Source organism: Aptenodytes forsteri, unplaced genomic scaffold (genome assembly GCF_000699145.1).
Source record: "Aptenodytes forsteri isolate BGI_AS27 unplaced genomic scaffold, ASM69914v1 Scaffold384, whole genome shotgun sequence".
NCBI lineage: Eukaryota > Metazoa > Chordata > Aves > Sphenisciformes > Spheniscidae > Aptenodytes > Aptenodytes forsteri.
In genome coordinates this window covers 1,492,326-1,511,735 of record NW_008794952.1, presented here as the reverse complement: position 1 = coordinate 1,511,735, position 19,410 = coordinate 1,492,326, and the positions used below count along the sequence as shown (strand labels likewise).

The 19,410-nt window shown below is 43.8% G+C and overlaps 1 protein-coding gene across 1 annotated transcript; it reads left to right on the top strand.

The window, feature by feature from the left end:
* Positions 1-223: 223 nt before the first annotated feature.
* Positions 224-7,487, top strand: COQ3 (coenzyme Q3, methyltransferase). The gene is made up of 8 exons (XM_009275408.2): positions 224-349; positions 583-622; positions 960-1,083; positions 1,477-1,629; positions 1,798-1,897; positions 3,464-3,706; positions 4,818-4,977; positions 6,400-7,487. Exons 1-8 carry the CDS (start codon positions 224-226, stop codon positions 6,594-6,596), a joined length of 1,143 nt encoding a protein of 380 aa, XP_009273683.2. The 3' UTR covers positions 6,597-7,487.
* Positions 7,488-19,410: the final 11,923 nt, after the last annotated feature.

Below are 19,410 nucleotides of genomic sequence, written 5' to 3'. Positions count from 1 at the left end.
TGCAGCACCGCCGCTCTTCTCCCACAGCAGAGTAGTGAGTGCGTGCGGCTGCACGCACCAGCCTTTCTCACCCAGTTGCACCGCGTTCGTGCTCGCAGTCGTGCTGCTAACGCTGCTCTGTAAGCAAGCCTAATGCCAAGCCAGCCTAACGCCAGCCAGTCAGGCCTCGTGTGACGGGCCCTGGTGGGCTCTCCACACGTCCAAAAGAGCTCTCCCAAGGGAGATGTCTTTCCCCGTGTCACCTCCTTTGCCCCTCGTGCAGCCCTTCAGCGTGGTTGTATTCCCAGAGGTATCTGTAGATCTCTCCATTGCTCACTGCGGCCTAAAATCATCCTCTGGGGGCCGCGAGGTATTGCTCTGGTGTGGGGATTGTTGGTGATCAGGCAGCAGCTGGATCGTGAGTGAGTGTGCGTTACGCCTGGCAGAGCCGAGCCGTAGGTCGGCTAAGCAGGCGCGGAGAACAGTTTTTAAGATGGTGTCCCTGGCCTGTCTCTGCACTGTCCGTGAGGTTTTCTTACTTAAGTTTCCTTACCAATTCACATGATACAAAATGAGTGTGCAGACCTATATTTCTTATTCCAGTATGTAATGAAACAGGAATCGGAGCCCTGTGTCGATAGCCGTAAGTGTGTGTGTGTATGCACAACTTGTGGTCAGAGTATACATTTTGGTGAAATTTTCACTAACTGAAACATTTCAGCTGCACGAAAAGTTCCTTTTCATTCAGGCTCTGAAAAATGTCATCATACATATTTTGAGAAGTACTGGGATGGTAAACTAGCATATGCTCTTTTATTTAATCCCCACGCCCTCCCTAAGTACAATAGTGAGCAAACGTGTAAAGATTTGCACAGTTAGTATTGTTGTTCTAGAGCAGCATTGTTAAACTAGGTTTTTTGCCTGTGAGCTCTCATAAAGCTGATGTTTTACATTCGGTTTCCTTTCTTTTATTTATGCAGGTGACCATGCTGATCTGTCTTTTCAGATAGGCCTGAGAGGTACCCTTCAGAACTACAACTGGAAAATACAGCTGAGATGCAGCAGTACTCTGCCTGTCTCTGTGACTGAAATAAAAAGCAGCATGTAAGCACTGTATCTAAAATAATCCTGTGTGACAAGGATTTGTCATTTCTATCATTTTCTATAACAACTTAATTTTAATTTGTGACAGTGTCACGTGAAGTCATTTTTAAATCTCACAAATGTTTAAATGTTTGATGTGGCCTATTTTTGTTTTACTAATTAGTAACTTAAAAATCACCAGTGTGCAGTCATCTGTTTTGGAAGATACATTATACATACAGTGCATAAAATCTGTTTGTTTTTAATCAAGTATAACTAGAATCTCTAAAGAAACATGAGTTTTGTCTTTTTTTTTTTTTTTTTAATTCTCTGATGCAGAATTTGTTTTTCCCATATTTCAGCTGACATGAAATATCGGTATTAGGTTCATGACATTCAGCTTTCATTATTTAGGCTCACCGTGAAGAGACTTTTCAGCGCTTCACACTCATCAGTGGATTCAAAGGAAATGAAAAAATTCCAGCTCCTTGCGCATAAGTGGTGGGATGAAGAAGGAGAATATTCAGCCCTTCATTCTATGAATGATATTAGAGTGCCATTTATTAGGTATGATTATGACAACAGATTTTTTTTTTATATATATATGTACTCTTTCTGCATAATCTCAGAAAACACTGTAAAAGAAAAACAATTATCAGTACTTAAGATAACTGCATATTGCATCTGCTAAACCACCTTGCATGTTTGCCCTTAATCACATCCCTTTTCTTTCAGAGATACTCTGTTGAACATGAGTAGTAATTATCATCTGGGAAACCCACTTTCTGGAGTAAAGATTCTCGATGTTGGCTGTGGCGGTGGACTGCTAAGTGAGGTAAGAAAGAGTGTGCTCCTGTTTCTCTCATTAAAAAGCGTACAAAGTTTTTGAAATGTTTTACTGTTACACTGTTTAATTTCTAATCCTCTGAGGAGGGGCTTTTCTCTTCTAGGATATATCAGTTACCGAATGTTGTGGGGTGCAGTGCATTCTACAAACCTCATAGAATATTTCGTTTACGTAGTGGTGATGGTTTGCAGAAAAGGACAGAGAAATTCTAAAATCCTGGGGTTCATCAGAAAAATAAGATTTCAAACACTGTAAAGAAAAGGAGAGGGGAAAGAATGATGTAGAAGTTTTCTAGCTTTCTTCTGGGCCATCACAGTGTGACAACTTTTTTTTTTTCTCTTTTTTTCCCCCCCTTTTTTTTTTATTTGGAGCCTAGGCAAGAATACTTTAATCGTGACAATCCTCATTGCCAAATAAGTATTTTCAGTTATAAACCTGTTCTTAAACGTTCATTTCTTTGAATTGCTTATCTTCAGTTTTTTATATTGGGGTGGGGATTCTCGCCTTTGCTTTGATCTCATGGGAAAAGCATGGAATAATGTCAAACACCTGAGACATACCTCCTCTCTGTCAGGAGAGATTCTCCTGGTACAGGGGCTGACATTACAGCTGCTTCCTGAGGAGTCTACACAAACCTAGGACTGAGAAGTAACTATGGTGGAATTCTTTGGCCACACAGGCTTTGAACAGTGCTATATCCTATCAATAGACTAGGGATGGCTTGCAAATTTGGGATTACAGATCTGGCTGAGTTACTCTGGGAAGTTCATCAGAATCTGAAACGAGATGTTACAAAAGGGCTTGAATCTCTTCCCGTGTTTTTTTTTTCTTTTCTTCTTTTATTCTGAGCAAAATCCTATAGTCTTGCAAGAGCCTGCTCTCCAACAAGGCTGGCAAAACTGGTGTGCTGCCTCACCTTCTCGGGCTGAACAGCTGGTGAATTTCAGGTTGGAATAACATACATGTGGTCATGTTCTGCAGCCTGTTTCAGTTTCAAAAGAGGTGATGGCTGAGGTGTTAACCCATGAGTAAGAAGACACTGGAGAAACTTGAGTGACAGTCAAGCCTGTTGCTATCCTAGTAAACATCAGTGTTTAGTTCTCAACAGTGAGAAAGTCCCAGAGATAATCATATATTAAGTAACCATTAAAAAGATATGAGGATTTACCATTACAGGTGGATGTTGAAGAAAGTAATGACAGTAATTAAATACAGAATTGTTTCCCCCCCCCTTTAAGTACTGTGTTGATTTTCCCCCTTTGTTTTTCCTCTATCCGAGGGTAATAGCGGAAGAAATCTTTATTTGGTGTAACAAAATGGATTCAGAACAATTTATTCTAAAAGGCAATTTAAATGTGTATATTCCAGTATATAATTTTCTTTGCTTTACATAAACATTTCAAATAAACTGCTGGATTAGAGCTCATCATTTACTGTTGTTTGTCCTGTTCTCCGATAGATGTTTTCTGCATCGTGTATGTACATTGCAAAGTTGCAGATACCTTTAAGTAAATTGTTTTCATGCAGAGGATAAATTATACTCTGTATTATTAGCCTCTAGGTAGACTGGGAGCTTCGGTTACTGGAATTGATCCTCTGGAGGACAACATTAGAACAGCAGATCAACACAAGTCATTTGATCCGGTCCTGGCCAAGAGAATACAGTACAAGTCCAGTTCACTGGAGGAGATTGTGGAAGAGTGTATGGAAACCTTTGACGTAATTGTAGCTTCTGAAGTAGTGGAGCATGTGGCTGACCTTGAAATGTTTATCAAGTGTTGCTCTCAGGTGTTAAAGGTAAGAGAGTTTTTGCTTTCATTATTGGGAATATTTATTCTCTTTTATTATTAAGGCTTTCATTTGAAGGAATGCGAAAAAATCCGCATTCATTTTGCCACCTTGAAGTCTGAACCATGCTCCAGAGGTGGCTTCCATTCTCCTCCATGATGCAAGTACATCTTCCCAACTTCAGTAACTAAAGTTGGAGAACATTTATTTCCCCGACGCTGCCTTAGAAAAGCGTTAATGGCATTACCTAGCATTGCAGTGTTGCTTTGCACCAAGACCTTAAGAAATCTGGTTGCATCCGATTTTCACCTAGGTGAGAGAAAACGTGGCAGTGCTGCTGTTGATGGACGGCTGTGGCTCAGACTGCATTGAAACCGACTGTAATGATGTTTCTGACTCACAAGATTCTATTCCAGCTCTAGCATCGCATCAGATGTGCTTCTGGACTGCTTTTAAAGGGTCATAGTTATGCTTGGAGATAATCAGGTGTTGTTTTATTCCTCTTGATGTTATTTCATTTGTAAAGAAGGATGGTAGGCCCAGTACAAAAGCAGCAGCAGCTTTCATTTAATCTTTTGATTTATCTTCCTGGTCATCAGAAGGAATATAGATTATTCGAATGGAATGCTTGACTAATTTTCAGCCTGCTGGGGACATAGAAATTATCCTTTATAATATCCTTTAAAAATATCCTTTACTTAAGAGACCAAACACTCTCTTAAGTACTTAGAATTCATTTCTGGCTTTGTTTTTTGATCCTGTAATCATTAAAACAAGCACGGCATTCAGCGGTCTCAAAAACTAGGCAGTATTGCACATTTTACTTTGGTTTTAATTAAAAAAAGTGTTTCTTTTTACGATAGGTATTGTATATACCCTAATACCTTTTATTTATCCATTTCCTGGGCAATGTTACGTTATAAGTGACTTTGTTAGATGTTTTTTGGGCAAGGAAATGGTTATCAGACCATCCAAGACTTTGATTATGTTGACGGTTTTGATTATGATGAGCATGTAGACTTGTAGATAGACAAATTATGTGTTTTAATGTGATTGAATTTACAATTTTTTTAAAAAAATTAAATATTCTTCTAATTGAGCATTTTAATCTTTAATTAAGCCTGAAGGTTCTTTATTCATTACTACAATCAATAAAACACAGTTGTCCTATGTCCTGGGAATTGTGGTTGCAGAAAAAATAATAGGCATTGTACCGGAAGGAACACACGAGTGGGAGAAGTTTGTTCCCCCCGAAGAGCTGGAGCGCCTCCTGGAAATAAGTAAGTTCCAGGCCAGATGATGGGGATGCAGAGAGATATTCAAATGCTCCCTGTAGCAATGGCAAGGGGATGAGATAGGTGGGGTGAGTGCTAACAGCAATACACAGCCTTTCCCGTGTGAGTTACCAGTCATATATTATGAGTGTCGTTTCTGCTTTAAAGACACTACTGCTTACTGGATTTTGCATAAAGTAAATAAACTAAGTGGAGTCCTAAGAATGCAGACATTACTCGAACAAAATCACCATTACAGGTGCCCCACTGTTTGATAGCCTAAGCGAAGATGCCAGGGTTTTCCGGTGGCAGAATGTATGCTCTGAAGTGGTCGATATCTTCTAGGTCAGGTTTGAGAAAATAACTGTATTGGCACTCCAGAGCTGCACTGCTGTCATCTTTGTCATCTTCCCCTTGGGAAAAGGCGTTGTTATTTTTGGTTGCTGCTCCATGTTCTTTATTCATGTTATGTTACTAAAATATTTCTTCAAAAATGTGAAGATGAAACCTACCACAGATTCATTAGTCAGTATGATACTGATCTGAAGAAATAATTAAATTGCCCCGGTTTGATTGCTTTTAAAATAGACGAAGCGCTGAGCTGGGAAGAGTTCTGCCTATTGCCCTCCTTCCCTGCAGATGTTTTAAAACCCTCTCACCAAATATTTCGCTTTGCTTTAGTTCTCTGTAAAGAAGCTGAAGTATGAGTTGAGCTATTCTCTTGGCAAGGTCTTCTCCTGGCACTTTGCAGTGATGCAGTAAGGAACATGACTAATACCGGTTCACGTGCTGGTGGTTCTTTCCATTCTCCCTTCAAAAGGAGAAGCAAGTGCAGTGGAGTGATTTGTTTTGATAGGGTGTTTGTTTCCTGCCTTCCCTCGTGTACCCTGCTGGGACACGGCAGAGCCATGCAGTGAACAGGGAGCTGCTCAGCAGGGAGTGCTAAACCACTCTTTACTTGCGCTGAGTCCTTGATGGCATTCTTTTGCCTCTTTCTTATATTTTCTATTCCTAAGGGGAATCTGCAGAATCCTTCCAAAGATATGCTTAGATTTTAATTTTGAAGTGTGTGACGTCAATCTGAAGAACGTCTCCACCTACAGAAAATGTCACCAATCACCCAAATGTGGTGTTGTGAAGTTGGGGTTTCTAGCATACCACTTTGCAGTGGCTCACCGTATAGCGTGCTAACGGTGCGTGGCCTGGCACGGAGCTGTTGCTGCTACTGGCAATAGCAGGACCCACTGTCACCAGTGATGCCTGTTGCCACTGCTTGTGGTGGTGTCTGACAAAGGCTGCTTGTGAAGCACTGCTCCCCAGCTCGGAGGAAGAAGTGTGTTTCAGACTCGCTGTTCTAAAGGGTTTGGTGTTGCAGTGACTTACAATATTTAAGAACATCAGTTGCTTTATGCCTTCTTTCTTGTCTAGATGGCTTTTCAGTCAAGACTGTGAATGGGATGTTGTATAATCCCCTCTCGGGGTCGTGGAGCTGGATGGAAAGCACAAGCATTAACTACGCAATGCACGCTGTGAAATCTGGGGCTCAGGGACAGTCAAGCCCAGCAGACGCCCTGTCAGAGTTGGAAAGCGAGCAGCCCTTAGCCGCAGCTGGCACTACCGTGTGACTGTCGGAGATGTGTGGTGATGGACTGCCACCAGGAACAGAAAAGATGGTTTTACCCAGATGGACATAATAAAACCTTTTGTAACAACAAGCTTGCTGTTTGCATTAATAATGCTTATGCTATTTTTGGCCAAATATTTTAGGGCAGTCTCAGGAAAAAACAAGTGCCCGTTTTCTCAGGAATCATTTAAGATTGAAATGAGCAAAGCTTTTAAAAAGTAAGTATTTTTATAAGAAAGTAGTTTCAAATTGTTGGACAGGAAAATGCAAATTATTCTGTCAGTAGCTTGGAGGAAGCTCTTTTATGTGCTGGCTTTTTCAGTCCTATCGCGAAAACTCAGATCTCCATAGAATAATAGCTTAAATGTAGAATGAGTTTAAAAACACAGTAATGTATGATAAATAAAATGCCGTAGATATTTAAGTTACTCAACTGAGTCAGTTAAATACACGAAACACTTAGAAACAAGTGTTTGTGGTTTTTATATTATACCTCCTCCCTGAGAGGAGGGAAAAAAAAACCCCAAAGCAGCGTATCTTTTCTGTCGGGTCATGCTGTTTCTACAGTTGATGTGAGCTAACTGCAGTGGAAGAAGAGTCTCCTAGACCAGAGTGCCTCAGCTGTCGGAAGTCTCTTCACCATAAAGGTACTTGTATCTGTGCCTATTATTTCAGCTTTCTCCCTCTACCCAAATAAAAGGAAGTGGAGTTGCAGGTAAAATTTTACTAAGCAACGAGAGCTTTATGCTAGAGAAATGATACATCAGCAGTCTGTCCTAGAATTGCAGTGCCGTACCTACTCAGTCATAAAGTCCTAGTGCCAGGTTAAGGAAAAGTGTTGATCTACAATGAAATAGGACTTTCTAAATAAAATGTGTGTGTCTGTGGCTGTATCTCTTTCCTTCTCTCTTCTCTTCCTCTCAGCTTGTATACAGGTAGAGAGGTGGGATGGCTGTGTTTTTATAACTTACAGTTTGCAGAGATGAAAATGAAACTTCTGGGGTTTTTGGTTTTTTTTTTGTTGTTGTTACTTGTGCATTTCTCCTGCTGTAGAAGTTTGGTGGTCTATGTTATTGTATTACACATTTGCATTCTTGCTGCTTTGCTACATCTGCACGTTGCCTTGGGATCCAAGTTTCATGATGGATCTGATGATGCACAGAAGAATATTGTTTGTTTATAAGGGAAATAACAGTAATTCATAGGTATTAAGACTGAAAAGGGTTATCTAGCGTGATCACTTCCATGACGGTAAATTCTGCTTTATAATATCTGTTTGGGCTGTAGCTTGGCTTTGGGAAGAAGATTCATCTTCATGTAAAGAGTTCAGTGATGGAGAAGCCGCTACGTCGATAAGTAAATTGTTCCAAAAGTTCATCAGTTGAAGTGGTCTAACCTCAGATCCCAGCCAGTGATGTCTTAACATGCACTTAGGGACATGGTTTAGTGGGCCTGGTGGTGTTGGGTCGACGGTTGGACTCGATGATCTTAGAGGTCTTTTCCAACCTCAATGATTCTATGATTCTATGTTCATTTTGTAGGTTGAGGACCTCTCTGCTATCAGCTGTCTCTGTCTTGTGAATGTAGTTGGTGTAGTTTTGAGTCAAGTCAGCCCTTAATTTTCTCTTACGGACTGAGATTATCTCTACAGCTGTTACCGCTACAGTGTTAAGTTTCTGAGTTTGTATAAAATTTTGTGGTAAACATCCTTTTTGAAGCATGACAGTGGAAATGGATGCAGCGTTTCAGTAATGGTCTCGCTAATGCTGTCCACAGGAAGAACACTGTCATTCTGCTTCTGCCTGATGTTCTTCTTTTGCATGGGACTCTCTGCTCCGTTGGTCATGCGTGCAAAGCAGCGCGTAGCATTCAGCAGAGGAGTGACACTGGGGAAAAACGTGGAGCCAGAGCAGAGAAACAGCGGTCTTTGTTCCTAACAGTGTGGTTAGGCATGTGGGCGAGTTCCCCTAGCCAAGTAATCAACTTCTAAGTTATTACAACTGGATGACTGTTTGTTTCAAATTTTACCAACAGTGTATTGAAAGAAACAGTATCCAAAAAGCACTGAGACCTGGACAGATTCCTGAGGTAGCCCACTGGAAACATCTACCAAGGGGGATAGTCCCCCCCTTCACCTATTTGTTTGGAGACCTGTCAGGTTAAAAACCAGGTAGATAAAACTGGGATAGAACAGCTGATTTTTGTTTGCTTTAAAAGTCCGAAATCCAGATGTTTGTGTAACTAGCTGTTATCCTGGCTTTCTCATCTTTTCCTTTCTTCCCACTTGCTTGTATTTTTTCATTAAACTGTGAGCCGCCTGGGGAAGGAACTGTTTTTTTCACTGCTACTTCAATTGCACTTAGCACAGAAAGCATTTGATGCTGCTTGGGTTCTCTGCCCAGGCTCGCAAAAGGGCTCATGTACCTAATTAACAGCAGCTGGCATATAGGCAACAAGCACGTGGACCTGGTTGTCTGTGGATACCCCTGTTTTTGACAAAAACCTTACCGCAAGCACCTGACCTTTTGCTCCTACGTATGTACAGGAGCCCTGTCAACCTAGGATTGTTTAGTGAGTGGTGTGGGCAAAGGAGTGGGGACTGCTTGAACAGGTCCTTGTACTCATGGCATGTCTCCAGATGTCCCAGTGTGATCCATCCTTGGTGGATGCCCCCAGTTTTCCTCTCCTGGTGGAGTATCCTAACTATTCTGGCTGTTATTTCATCCCTCTGGTTAAAACAACCTCTTTTTAAGCTAGAAAGTAAATGACTGAACTGGAGATCATTTTAGTGAGATCCCCAACATTGCAAGAATATCCTACACCTTGCTTTTTAGCTGATTTTTTTAATCCTTGCATTATTCATAAATGTGCATCTGACACAGCGTAATCAAATTCAGTACTGTGCACTGAATACATACTACGTGTTCATGCTGCAGAAACTTTTTTCATAAAATCTGTGCAGAGGAAACCAATAGAGATCTCACGCTTCTCTTAGCCCAGTTGCTGTGGAAATTTAATAGGTGCTATTGAAATGGACAGAATTTAAGTCAAACAAATTTGCAAATCTTTGGCTTTCCTGTTGCAAGTTGTTCGTGAGTATGGAGCCATAGCTTTGATGCTTACAGGAGTAGTGGTGATAGGAGGAAAAAAAAGTAATGTGTTAGCACCTGGGACAAGGAGTGAGGCGAGAGGTGATTCTTGCCTTGAGATTGGGAAAAGGTCGTATTTCGGGGCTTATCTTTTTCAGCCTCTGTGTTTATTTGTGGTTCTAGACTCTTGAATCTGCTGTTCCCAGCCATTTGTTTCTGCAACACAACAAATCGGAGCATCGAGCTGATCTGGCCAAAAAATCCAACAGAGCAAACTACATCGTTCTGGGTGGTCTCAGCTGTTCAGCTCTGATGTGGCTCATCGTGTTGTCTTACCTCCCCCATCTGTCTACACTGTCCCAGTCCCACCCCCTTTGCTGAGACTGATGCTCATCTGAGTTGTAAATCTTTTTTCTTTTCTTCCCCGCCCCCTCCCCCCCTTGGGGTGCTGGTGGTGGTCGTTCTGTTCAGGGAGCTGGAACAGTGGGAAAACTGTCGAGGACTAGCGCCAGCCAGGAGGTAAGCAGTGGGAGCACATGGCCAGGGAGAGGGTAGGGGCCGAACGGGCTGGCTCACCCTGTCTTGTGGAATGGCACTTTCAGATAGTAACTGAAACACTAATTGCACTCAAGCCCAATTTGAGTAGCATGAGAGCCTCAGAGGAGATTTGAATTTAATTTCCTTTTTAAATAAAAACAGAACTTGAAGTTTTCATGATGTCTCATTACAGCATCTCATTGCCCATTCTTCCTTGTCCAGTGACATTTCATGGCCATTTTTACAGAACTTTACAATTTCTTTACATACGTTTCCACAAACACCCCATGTCAGGTTCCTAGGGAATGGAAAAGAGGAGGGAGAAAGTAGTGGGAACAGAGATGTGTGGTGGCTGTGAGTGGAGATAAATACTATCTTGTAGAAAGTTTTTCTGAAAACAGCTTCTCAACTTCTTTCATTATGTTGAAATCTCAGCTTTAATTTAAAAAAAAGCTTATTTTCCACACACTTCTAAGAAATGCTTGAATAATTGCATGCAGTCTAGAGTTCAGAAGTCAAAAGGCTCGACTTCTGTAATTAGCCAGCCTGATGAAGCAGACTGGAGGAGGAGAAGTGAGACAGAACGTGAATCATCACGTCAGTGTTGATACTGTAGTTGCAGGGATTTGAGAGGCACTCAGGAGTACCCAGATTGGGGGACAGCACTGAAAACCAGAAGTTGTAGAAGGAAGAAGAGCGATGCCTGGAAGATAAATGCGATTCCAATGGAGACGAGAAATATGAAATAACGGTATACAGGGCAGTCAGGTTCAAGTGTGCCTTCAAAGAGGAACTACTGATGGTTGGGAGAGTGGCTCTGCATCAGCTGGAAGCATAACAGTTCAGGTATTCACAGCATGCCACTTGTTTTTGCATGTTCACCTCCAGTGCCTCGTTCCAAATGCCTACACCCTCGCCGACGTCCTGCAAAGGAAAGGTGGGCTCCTCTTGCTTCAAACTGCATATTGGTCACCTGGTACTCAAGGGTAGCTGCCAGCTCCCTCATTCATGGTGCTCCCCATGTTTGTGTAGAGGATCTCTTACCCTGCCGCATGCAGATGTATTCCCACTGTACTTTGCATTTAATTCCCTTTTATCGGGAGCATAAGCTAGAGCAAAACTTCACTATCTGTCCTAAGATGCCCACAGGTACGAACAACTGGTATCCTAAAACTGCAACACCATTGATTTGAGTCAGCATTTATTTAATAAAATTACTGACATTATCTTGTTAAAGGGAAAAATGCAGAAGCCCAAATGCATAATTTCTCTTCCCCATCACCTCCCCTTTGAAGTTCTCTAACTGCTCGGCAGCACTGCTTCTCCCTTACTGCCTCTGCTGGGCTTTGCTGAGCCCGCGAGGGAGTAGTAACACTTAGTGTACGACTATCCCTCAGTACCTCTAAAGCAGACTTTGTCGTTTATTCGGTTCTGTGCTGTCTCAGGATAGCTGTGTTTTTCCAAATCGGGGTGAATTTTGTGGCATTGTCTCCTGCTTCATGATGAGTTGACCGAAAAATAGTTCTTTTTATGTAATGCACTGTCTTGCCATCATAACCACATATTTTCCCCAACCCCTTTTCTAACGGAAAGTAGAACACTGCTTTTATAACCCTTTCAAAATCATTTGATTCTGCTTACACTGAACAATACTGCAAATTTAAATAACATTATTTTCAGATGACGTTTTCATCATAAAAATCAGCCTGTATTTCCCATGGTTCCTCCAGGTTATAGGACAAAATTCTAATCATTTAAAGCTTGTGCTAACAGTACACTTTATTTGTATTGACACACGTCCCATTTTCTTGAGGCAATATAAAATGTCATGTTTTATTCTAGCCAGAAGGGCTGAGATTTCACCTAGGATGTAAAATCACCTGACCTGTCTTGACTTACACATGCATTAGTTGCACAACCACCTCTCAGTGCATTAGGAATTCAGGATGTATACTTTGATCTGCATTTTGTTGTGCTTTTATTCCCACATGGAGTCACTCCAGAGATATAATCAATATTCACTTTTTCTAAAAAATAAAATTGTTTTCTGCTTAAAAGCATTGCAAAGACTATTAGTGTTGCATTAATAAATCTGAAATCTCTGTTGTGTCCTCATGAGATGTGTTAACTTAAAAAAAAAAACCAACCGTGAAACAACTTGGAGATTAAACTGCTAATATTGCCTTGTACAGTAGTTGTATTATAAAAACTTGCAATAATAGAAGATACAGAAGAAGATCTGGTGTTTATTTTAATGAATTAGAATAAGCACATACAATCTGAAGACATACAAAAATGAAAGTAAACAAATCATACAATAAAAAGGAGACCTCAGAAGAATGTATTCAGCTCCCATAAATAACTGTAAAAGTTAGCAGATTCGCCCTGAATGCCCTCTGATGAAGCATAGCCCCAGCATTGAAGCCTGGGGCTTAATTCCCAGCTTTGCCTTCCTGCTGTTGGAGAAGTAGGAGCTCAGTGCCTCGCCTCCTGCGATCCACCTTGAAGTTACGCTTTACAAAATGAATGGGACCTGGCCACCCTGGGGGATCTTCCCTTGAGGGTGCTCCCTGCCCCGCTCCCCAGCTGTAACAGAGGAGGTCCTGACCTGGATGGGCATGTCCACGGCCACCGAGTGCCTGTCATTGCCACAGAACTGAGGCGTCTGGAGCAGGCGGGCGGTTAGATAGTTGTGCGGAAGTCAGATGGACAGAAAATGCAGTAGAAGGTATAAACACAGATCTCGGAAGGCAGTGACGTCTGCAGGCAAACACAAATCCACAGGTAAGTAACGGGCAAGCACAGCTGTGGCACCTGGGAAGGCTACCAACAGGTTTTAAAACGTTTTGCACCCTCAACATCTCTGAGTATTGTGTCTTTCCCATGCCCAGGGACGTGAAAAACCAGTAAACCCCAATGTTGTTCTTTCTAAACAAAGCAGTACCAGATTTCCTTTGAATGTCAAAAAGAAAGGTGCCCCCGGGTTCATTAATCCCCCCCCTCAAATCCTAATAGCAAGACCATCTGACCATCTAACTCCTTGAGAGCGCAAAGCTTCTGAACACAGGGGTGGTTCCCTGATCGCGGGCTTGCCCGGAAGCCTCTGCTCTGCAGCCAGGGAACACACAACCCTTTGAATTTGGAGTCACCAGAACAGCATTTCTCAGCACACCACAGTAAGAAAAGTCCTGCCAAAGCTGCCAACAAAAGGTGTCCGCTAAAGGAGAAATGTGTGTGTGGAGGATGAGATCTGGCTCACCCTGCTACAGCTGCTGACAAAGTACTCTGGAGACACCTTGTGTTTTCCTTCTCCAGAGGAAGCGTGAGACCCCAGATGAGCCTAGTTGCCAAAGTTTCTGAAGCTGTAGTCAGATGAGATGATGTCCCACTGAAAGGACGAGAAAGGGAGGAAGCGACATGGGCTGAAGGACTTCACAGCAGGTAACGGAAGAAACTTCAAACGGCCTGTCTAGGCAGGACAGCATTCCTATGCGGGTTGTGCAGCATCTCTGCCTTATTGAATCCTACCTGCAGACAAGAAAAAAGCTGCTTGTCTGCAGGACTACTTGACAAGCACCTTTTTCCAGAACCAAATTCACAATAAGCCAAAATCCTGCTATCTGCTATGGTGCTCCTCAGGTCGCCTTCTCAGAGGATGCAGACAGCAGGCCATCGGCTCTGCCGCTGTCTCTCCCATCCGTCTTTTTTCCCAGAGCTCTCAGAAGATGAAAGCACAGCCTTGGCTTCAGGGACACACGCTCTGAAGGGGCTCTCCTCCTCCCTGTTTCCACCCCTTCTCGTTCTCCTCCCACTGCCTTCAGCTGGGAGTTGATTTGTAGACAAATGTGTCACACTGGAATGATCTTCTCCTCACATTTTATGGTCCTATTGCCCTGGATTGACAGGGTTTGTGCTCGCTAATGGTACACTACCCCGTTTTGCAAGGTCTGCAGCAGCTACTGCTTTTATCTGTCATTACCACCTTAGGCTAGTTGCTAGCTAATCTAAGGCAGATGCATTAAACAACTTGTTTTCCAACAGAAAACATCTCTTACTTAACAGGGTTATATCTGAAGACTGTATGCATCTTTTGAAACGAGTAAATACGGTAAGGAAAGGAAATCTGTTTAAGGAAATCTGCAAGAACGTCATATATCTCTATTATTAATCAAATATGAACTGAGATGCCAACCAGGTCACAGCAGTATATACTGCAAATCTTAATTCTTCTGACCAGAGGATGCTGTAAATGGGAGAGGGAGAGCACTTATAAGCGGGCAAAGACTGGGAGCCACTGCACCGGGCTATGGCAAGCAATCTGTAGCTGGTTCCCAATGCTATTTGGCTACCAAGCAAGTTTTACATGAAAGGTCTGACTATAAAAGTGTGTAACTGTCCCCATGACATTATGAGGGTTGTCAGTCATCCGAAAAGCTTGTAATAAAATAAAAACAACTAAAGGATCGTGAGACTGTAGGTCTGTCAGCTGAGTATCTTCTTCTTTTATCTGGCTCTGTATTAACAACTTACAGATGTGACCAACTTAGCAGCGAGCTGCCAGCCTGAGTATTTCCACGTGCAGAAGGCAGGAGGTTTCATGCAAAGCCTTTTTTTTTTTGGTGAAAGCAAGGAATACCAAGTTATTTACATCATTTGGGGCAGTCTCAGGGTATGAGTCACCTCAGAACGTGGCTTTGTTTACCAGAAAGTGCAAGGTAAACTCTAGGGAACTGCTGGAATTGCACATAATGTGGACTTAGATATAGGTGCTTCTGTATAGCACAGAAGAAGTAGTTTAAATTCTGGATGTTTTGCATTTCCTATGTACTTGTACCTTTGTACGTCTTTAAAGTTATAATTAACTCCTTCTCTAAATCCAAACTGAAATGCAGCATGACTGTTTTGCAGCTTTACCTTGGCTATTTTTATCTGAATAATTAAAGAGATGTGTATATAAAACTCAAGGTGCCCAGAGAGATCATTAATGTTACAACAAAACCAATCCTGGCAGCAGTCAGCGATTATTTCAAAAGGATCCTGGAGAGCCTGCTGGCAATGAAAAAGCCTTTTTTCTCCCTCTCATAAATTCAGCCCTCGCCACAAAACCCTATTAAATTATGTCTTCTGCAGACAAGGGCTATTTCAAAGGGAAGAAAAGCATTTCTATACCACAGGAGGATGCCCCACCAGGACATGAAGCGAGAGCCCTACCTGGGCAGGGGTGTCACTTTGGCTGGGGACAGCCGGTCACCGCACATGGGCACGGCAAGGCACTTTTGCTTCAGGCAGAGCAACTCCTAAAAAAAACCTGCACTGATTAACAGAGCTGTTAAAAGCTTCGCACTGCCCAAACTCTAGCCAGTTGGAAGAGAGAGGGCAGCGAGTAGAAGCCATGGGTGCTACCGGTGTGGGAGACAAGCAGAAAATGGGTGGCCCTATTTCCTGAAGCCCCGGGGGAGATTTGGCGCGTGAAGCTCCGCTGTTCAAACCCAGTTGGCAGCAGTACAGGAAAGCAAAACTCGAGGTGAGGCATTCGGCGCGAGCCCTGATTTTTATAAAGCTTAGTTAGTTCTCAGCCAAAATACAGATGGGACAGCTTCTGTGGTGGTACTCCACAAAGACCCATCGCAACCACCGGGCTCAGAGCGTGGTTTTGACACCCGCTGCCAGCTCCTTGGGCAGCCTGCCGTGCTAACCGCAGGCTTTTTTTAAAGAGGTGCAGTGAACCCAAAGACATTACAGAAAAAAAAATAAATTAATGTAATGAAGATCAAGAGTTTTTATACCAATATGCAGAATCCAGTAATACTAACGAGTTTATTAGTGCCTCCCTGCCCCCAAATCAAACTGCACACTACAGCAGAAAAACTTGACTTGCTATATAACAAAGTAGGCTTAGATTTATGTTAACTGGAAAAATCTACTTATTTTATTCTATTATTCTCTCTTCCTTTAGGCAGCTACACTAGAACAGATTACAGGTAACAGTGTACTTTAAGGTATAGATCTTAGAATCATAGAATCATAGAATCATTGAGGTTGGAAAAGACCTCTAAGATCATCAAGTCCAACCGTCGACCCAACACCACCATGCTCACTAAACCATGTCCCTAAGTGCCTCATCTACTCGTCTTTTAAATACCTCCAGGGATGGGGACTCCACCCCTCCCCTGGCCAGCCTCTTCCAATGTTTTGCTCCAATCTTGTTTTGCTCTGCATGATGTATCTGAGGGATGACTGTTCCAGACTGTGCCACGCTCGGTGTGTGTTTGCAGCCAGACAGGCACGTGGGTGTATCACTGTTAGCTCTTATTTTCCCCACTCAAAAAAATGAAAAGTGGTAATTTAACAAAGATGCAAAGCTGGATTCCCACCCTCCCCGAGTGAGAGCGCGAGGTGGCTGTCAGTCCGGCATGCATCACCTGTGAGTTTCTTTGAGGCAAAGGTGGGAAAACCCGAACGTATGCCAGGAACCAGTCCAAGACTGCAGCACCTGCAATGCACAGGAGCAGAAAGCAATACCCACCGCTGGACGAAGTGCTGCGGCTTGGGTTCCCAGGCACTACTGCCGTCTAATAAGCCTCTCTAATACAAGTCATTGGTCACAGGCAACAGTGCTGCCTTGCGAGGCTGTGCACCTTCCCTGGAGGGATGGACACTGCCTTCTTCCACAGCCAGGGAAAAGGGGAGCTGAGGACACACTCTTTGCTGTTTTGCCCGCAGATAAGCTTGGCTACCAGAGTGCCAGGCCAAATGGATTCAGTACCTGCTGGCAGGAGACTTTGAAAGCATGAGGAAGAGAGGCTGGTAGAGCACCGCTAGCGAGTCAAGTGTGTGGGATGGGTATGAGGGTACAGAACTTGTGTTTTATCCATGTTCTTTATTTGCTGTTGTTAAACTCTGGCTACCAAGATGTGACATTCGGACATGCACCTTTTAAATGGTCAAGTCTGGTCAGTGCCATGCGGGTCATAACCAACCTCTTAAAACCTGGTTTATGAGCAGGACGACAAGTCTGCCAGGGTGTCTGCAGGCATCTGTATCCAACACCCCCCCAGGCACACGGGATCTGCAGCTGGGGCTTCCCACGCTGTGGCATCACTGTGCACTGGACCCTTGCAGCCTCTGGCCAGCACCACACCCAGAGCAGCAGTCCCACAGCGTAAGGTCCTTGCCCAAAAGGAGGGTGGCAATCTCCTTGCTGAACAAATGTTAAAACATCTGACTAAATAATAATACTGGGGCAACCAGTTTGCCTTACTGTCTCCCTTGCATCTGTACAGCATCTTAATGCCAGCAAAGGCACTGGCAGGACTACCAACACAAAGCATCGACTTCCAGAGCATAAATTGCAGTAATGCTTCCTTACAAACACCAGGTTTGCCTACCTCGCCTGGGGCAGCTCCGGGAGGTGAATGGTTTAATACCTCCTTCCCACTCTCCTCTCCTTCACAGGTCTTCCCCACTTGTGCTGGCCACTGATTCAAAACGCAGGTTTTAGGATAGATCATTTGCCTCTGAAAGTCAAGCAGTAGCAGCAGCTGGGATGTGGATGCCCAGGACCTTTCTCTGCCCTCACAGCAGCTTAGATCCCATCTGTAACTGGATCCCTCTTATCTGTAACACAGCAAGCAATTCACTTCAGTAGCAAAAGCTGAGACCAGCTACCAGGCTGTGACAGTCCAGATTTATTAGGCTGTCTGCCACTTGAAATAAATCTTCAGCCTGAGATTTGCAGGTGCTCTAGCAGAGAAAAAGCTTTTCTTCTTTGTCTCTTTGCTGCCCTGTCGTAAGACTTCAACCAAACCTCATGCTGCAAATCATGAGCTGTGGCATGAAGCGGCTGCTGCTCTCACCTTCCACTCTTACTTCATTACCTGTGCCTCATCTGTAGCGTGGAGTCGCCCAAAAGCTGTGAAGAAGGTGCTCAGCCAGTACCTCACTAAGGATGAGGGCAAAGGAGTGCAGCAGGTTTTGGAGGGAGCAACCTGATTGTGGAACGAGATTTACCAGGTCCCTGGGACCTCTCTGATCCCATTAATTCCTGAGAGCGGGGCATCAGCACAGTATCAAACACATGCTGTGTATCAGATACGGGGCTCTTGCACTGTAGCCTGTGGTTACTGAATACTCATAAACAACAAGTTAGAAGTGAGGAATAAAACAAAATGCTGCAAGGAGCTACTGCAGGAAAGTGTCGGAGCACAGCAGCCTTCCCGGTGAGTGCAGGCAGGAGGCAGAGATCGTTCTCTCACTGATGTTGCACACCAGTGCAACTGGGCACCGCTGGCACCTGGAGAAGTTGGCACACGGACCTGAACTCCACGGCTTCACTCAGGGCTCTCCTCTTCCTCATCTTCCTGCTTTGTCTAATCTGTCCTATAGCCTGAGGTGAAGTGTCTACAAAGCCCTGGTCATAGACCCCATCTATCCCCTACTGGACACTGAAAGTTGCTCCATTTCTGTGAAGAATCAGATCAATTCTATTGCCCCTGACGGAGTAATAAAGTATCTAACTTGTGGGAGCTTTTTGGAGCAGCTGTGTACACACCACAGCATTTAATGAAGGACTAAGTATTTCGGCAGTGGTATTAATCAGAAAACAAAGGGTATTGTTAGCATTTTAGGGTCAGTGTGATGTGCAGAGCTGTGTATATTTGGCAGAATATAATGTTGAGCCCTGCTCGTACCATCATGGGGCACTCAAGGCTCCCGCTGCAGCAGCGAGGCTGCAGGCAAGGGAGCACTAGGACCCTCAGTGCCAGATACATCTCGAGGGATTTGCTTTGGGGCCACTCTGCTTGCCTGTCTCTGTACCCTTCTGCTTGTAAAGGTGTTCTCCTCAGTCACCTCATCGAGCATCAGAATACTAGAAAGAAAATTGCCGCCGGATGTCAGGTGTTTAGAGACGCGTGTGGTAACGTTCAGCTGCGGTCAGGCACTGGGGCGTGATGGCGTGGCGTCTTTTCTCCCAAATGCGGGATAAAATACGAGGCCTCTGCTCCTCCGTAAAGGAACAGCGCGGCGATGCTCGGAGCGGTAGAGCACGGATATTTGAACAGGACCGGCTTACACGCAAAACCCCAGGCGTGAAGCGCGGTCAGCAGCACGGCTTTTCGCCCTGAATGTTGGAGAACGCTTTTTTTCGGAGCCGCGGCGCGGGGGTCCGTCCGTGCACCCCTCCCGCCC

Excerpts from the sequence above, each read along its gene's own strand:
- COQ3 (XM_009275408.2), top strand. The coding sequence starts at position 224 with ATGTCTTTCCCCGTGTCACCTCCTTTGCCCCTCGTGCAGCCCTTCAGC. Across the intron at positions 1,898-3,463 it reads GCGGTGGACTGCTAAGTGAG|CCTCTAGGTAGACTGGGAGC; the intron begins GTAAGAAAGAGT and ends CTGTATTATTAG. Across the intron at positions 3,707-4,817 it reads GTTGCTCTCAGGTGTTAAAG|CCTGAAGGTTCTTTATTCAT; the intron begins GTAAGAGAGTTT and ends TCTTTAATTAAG.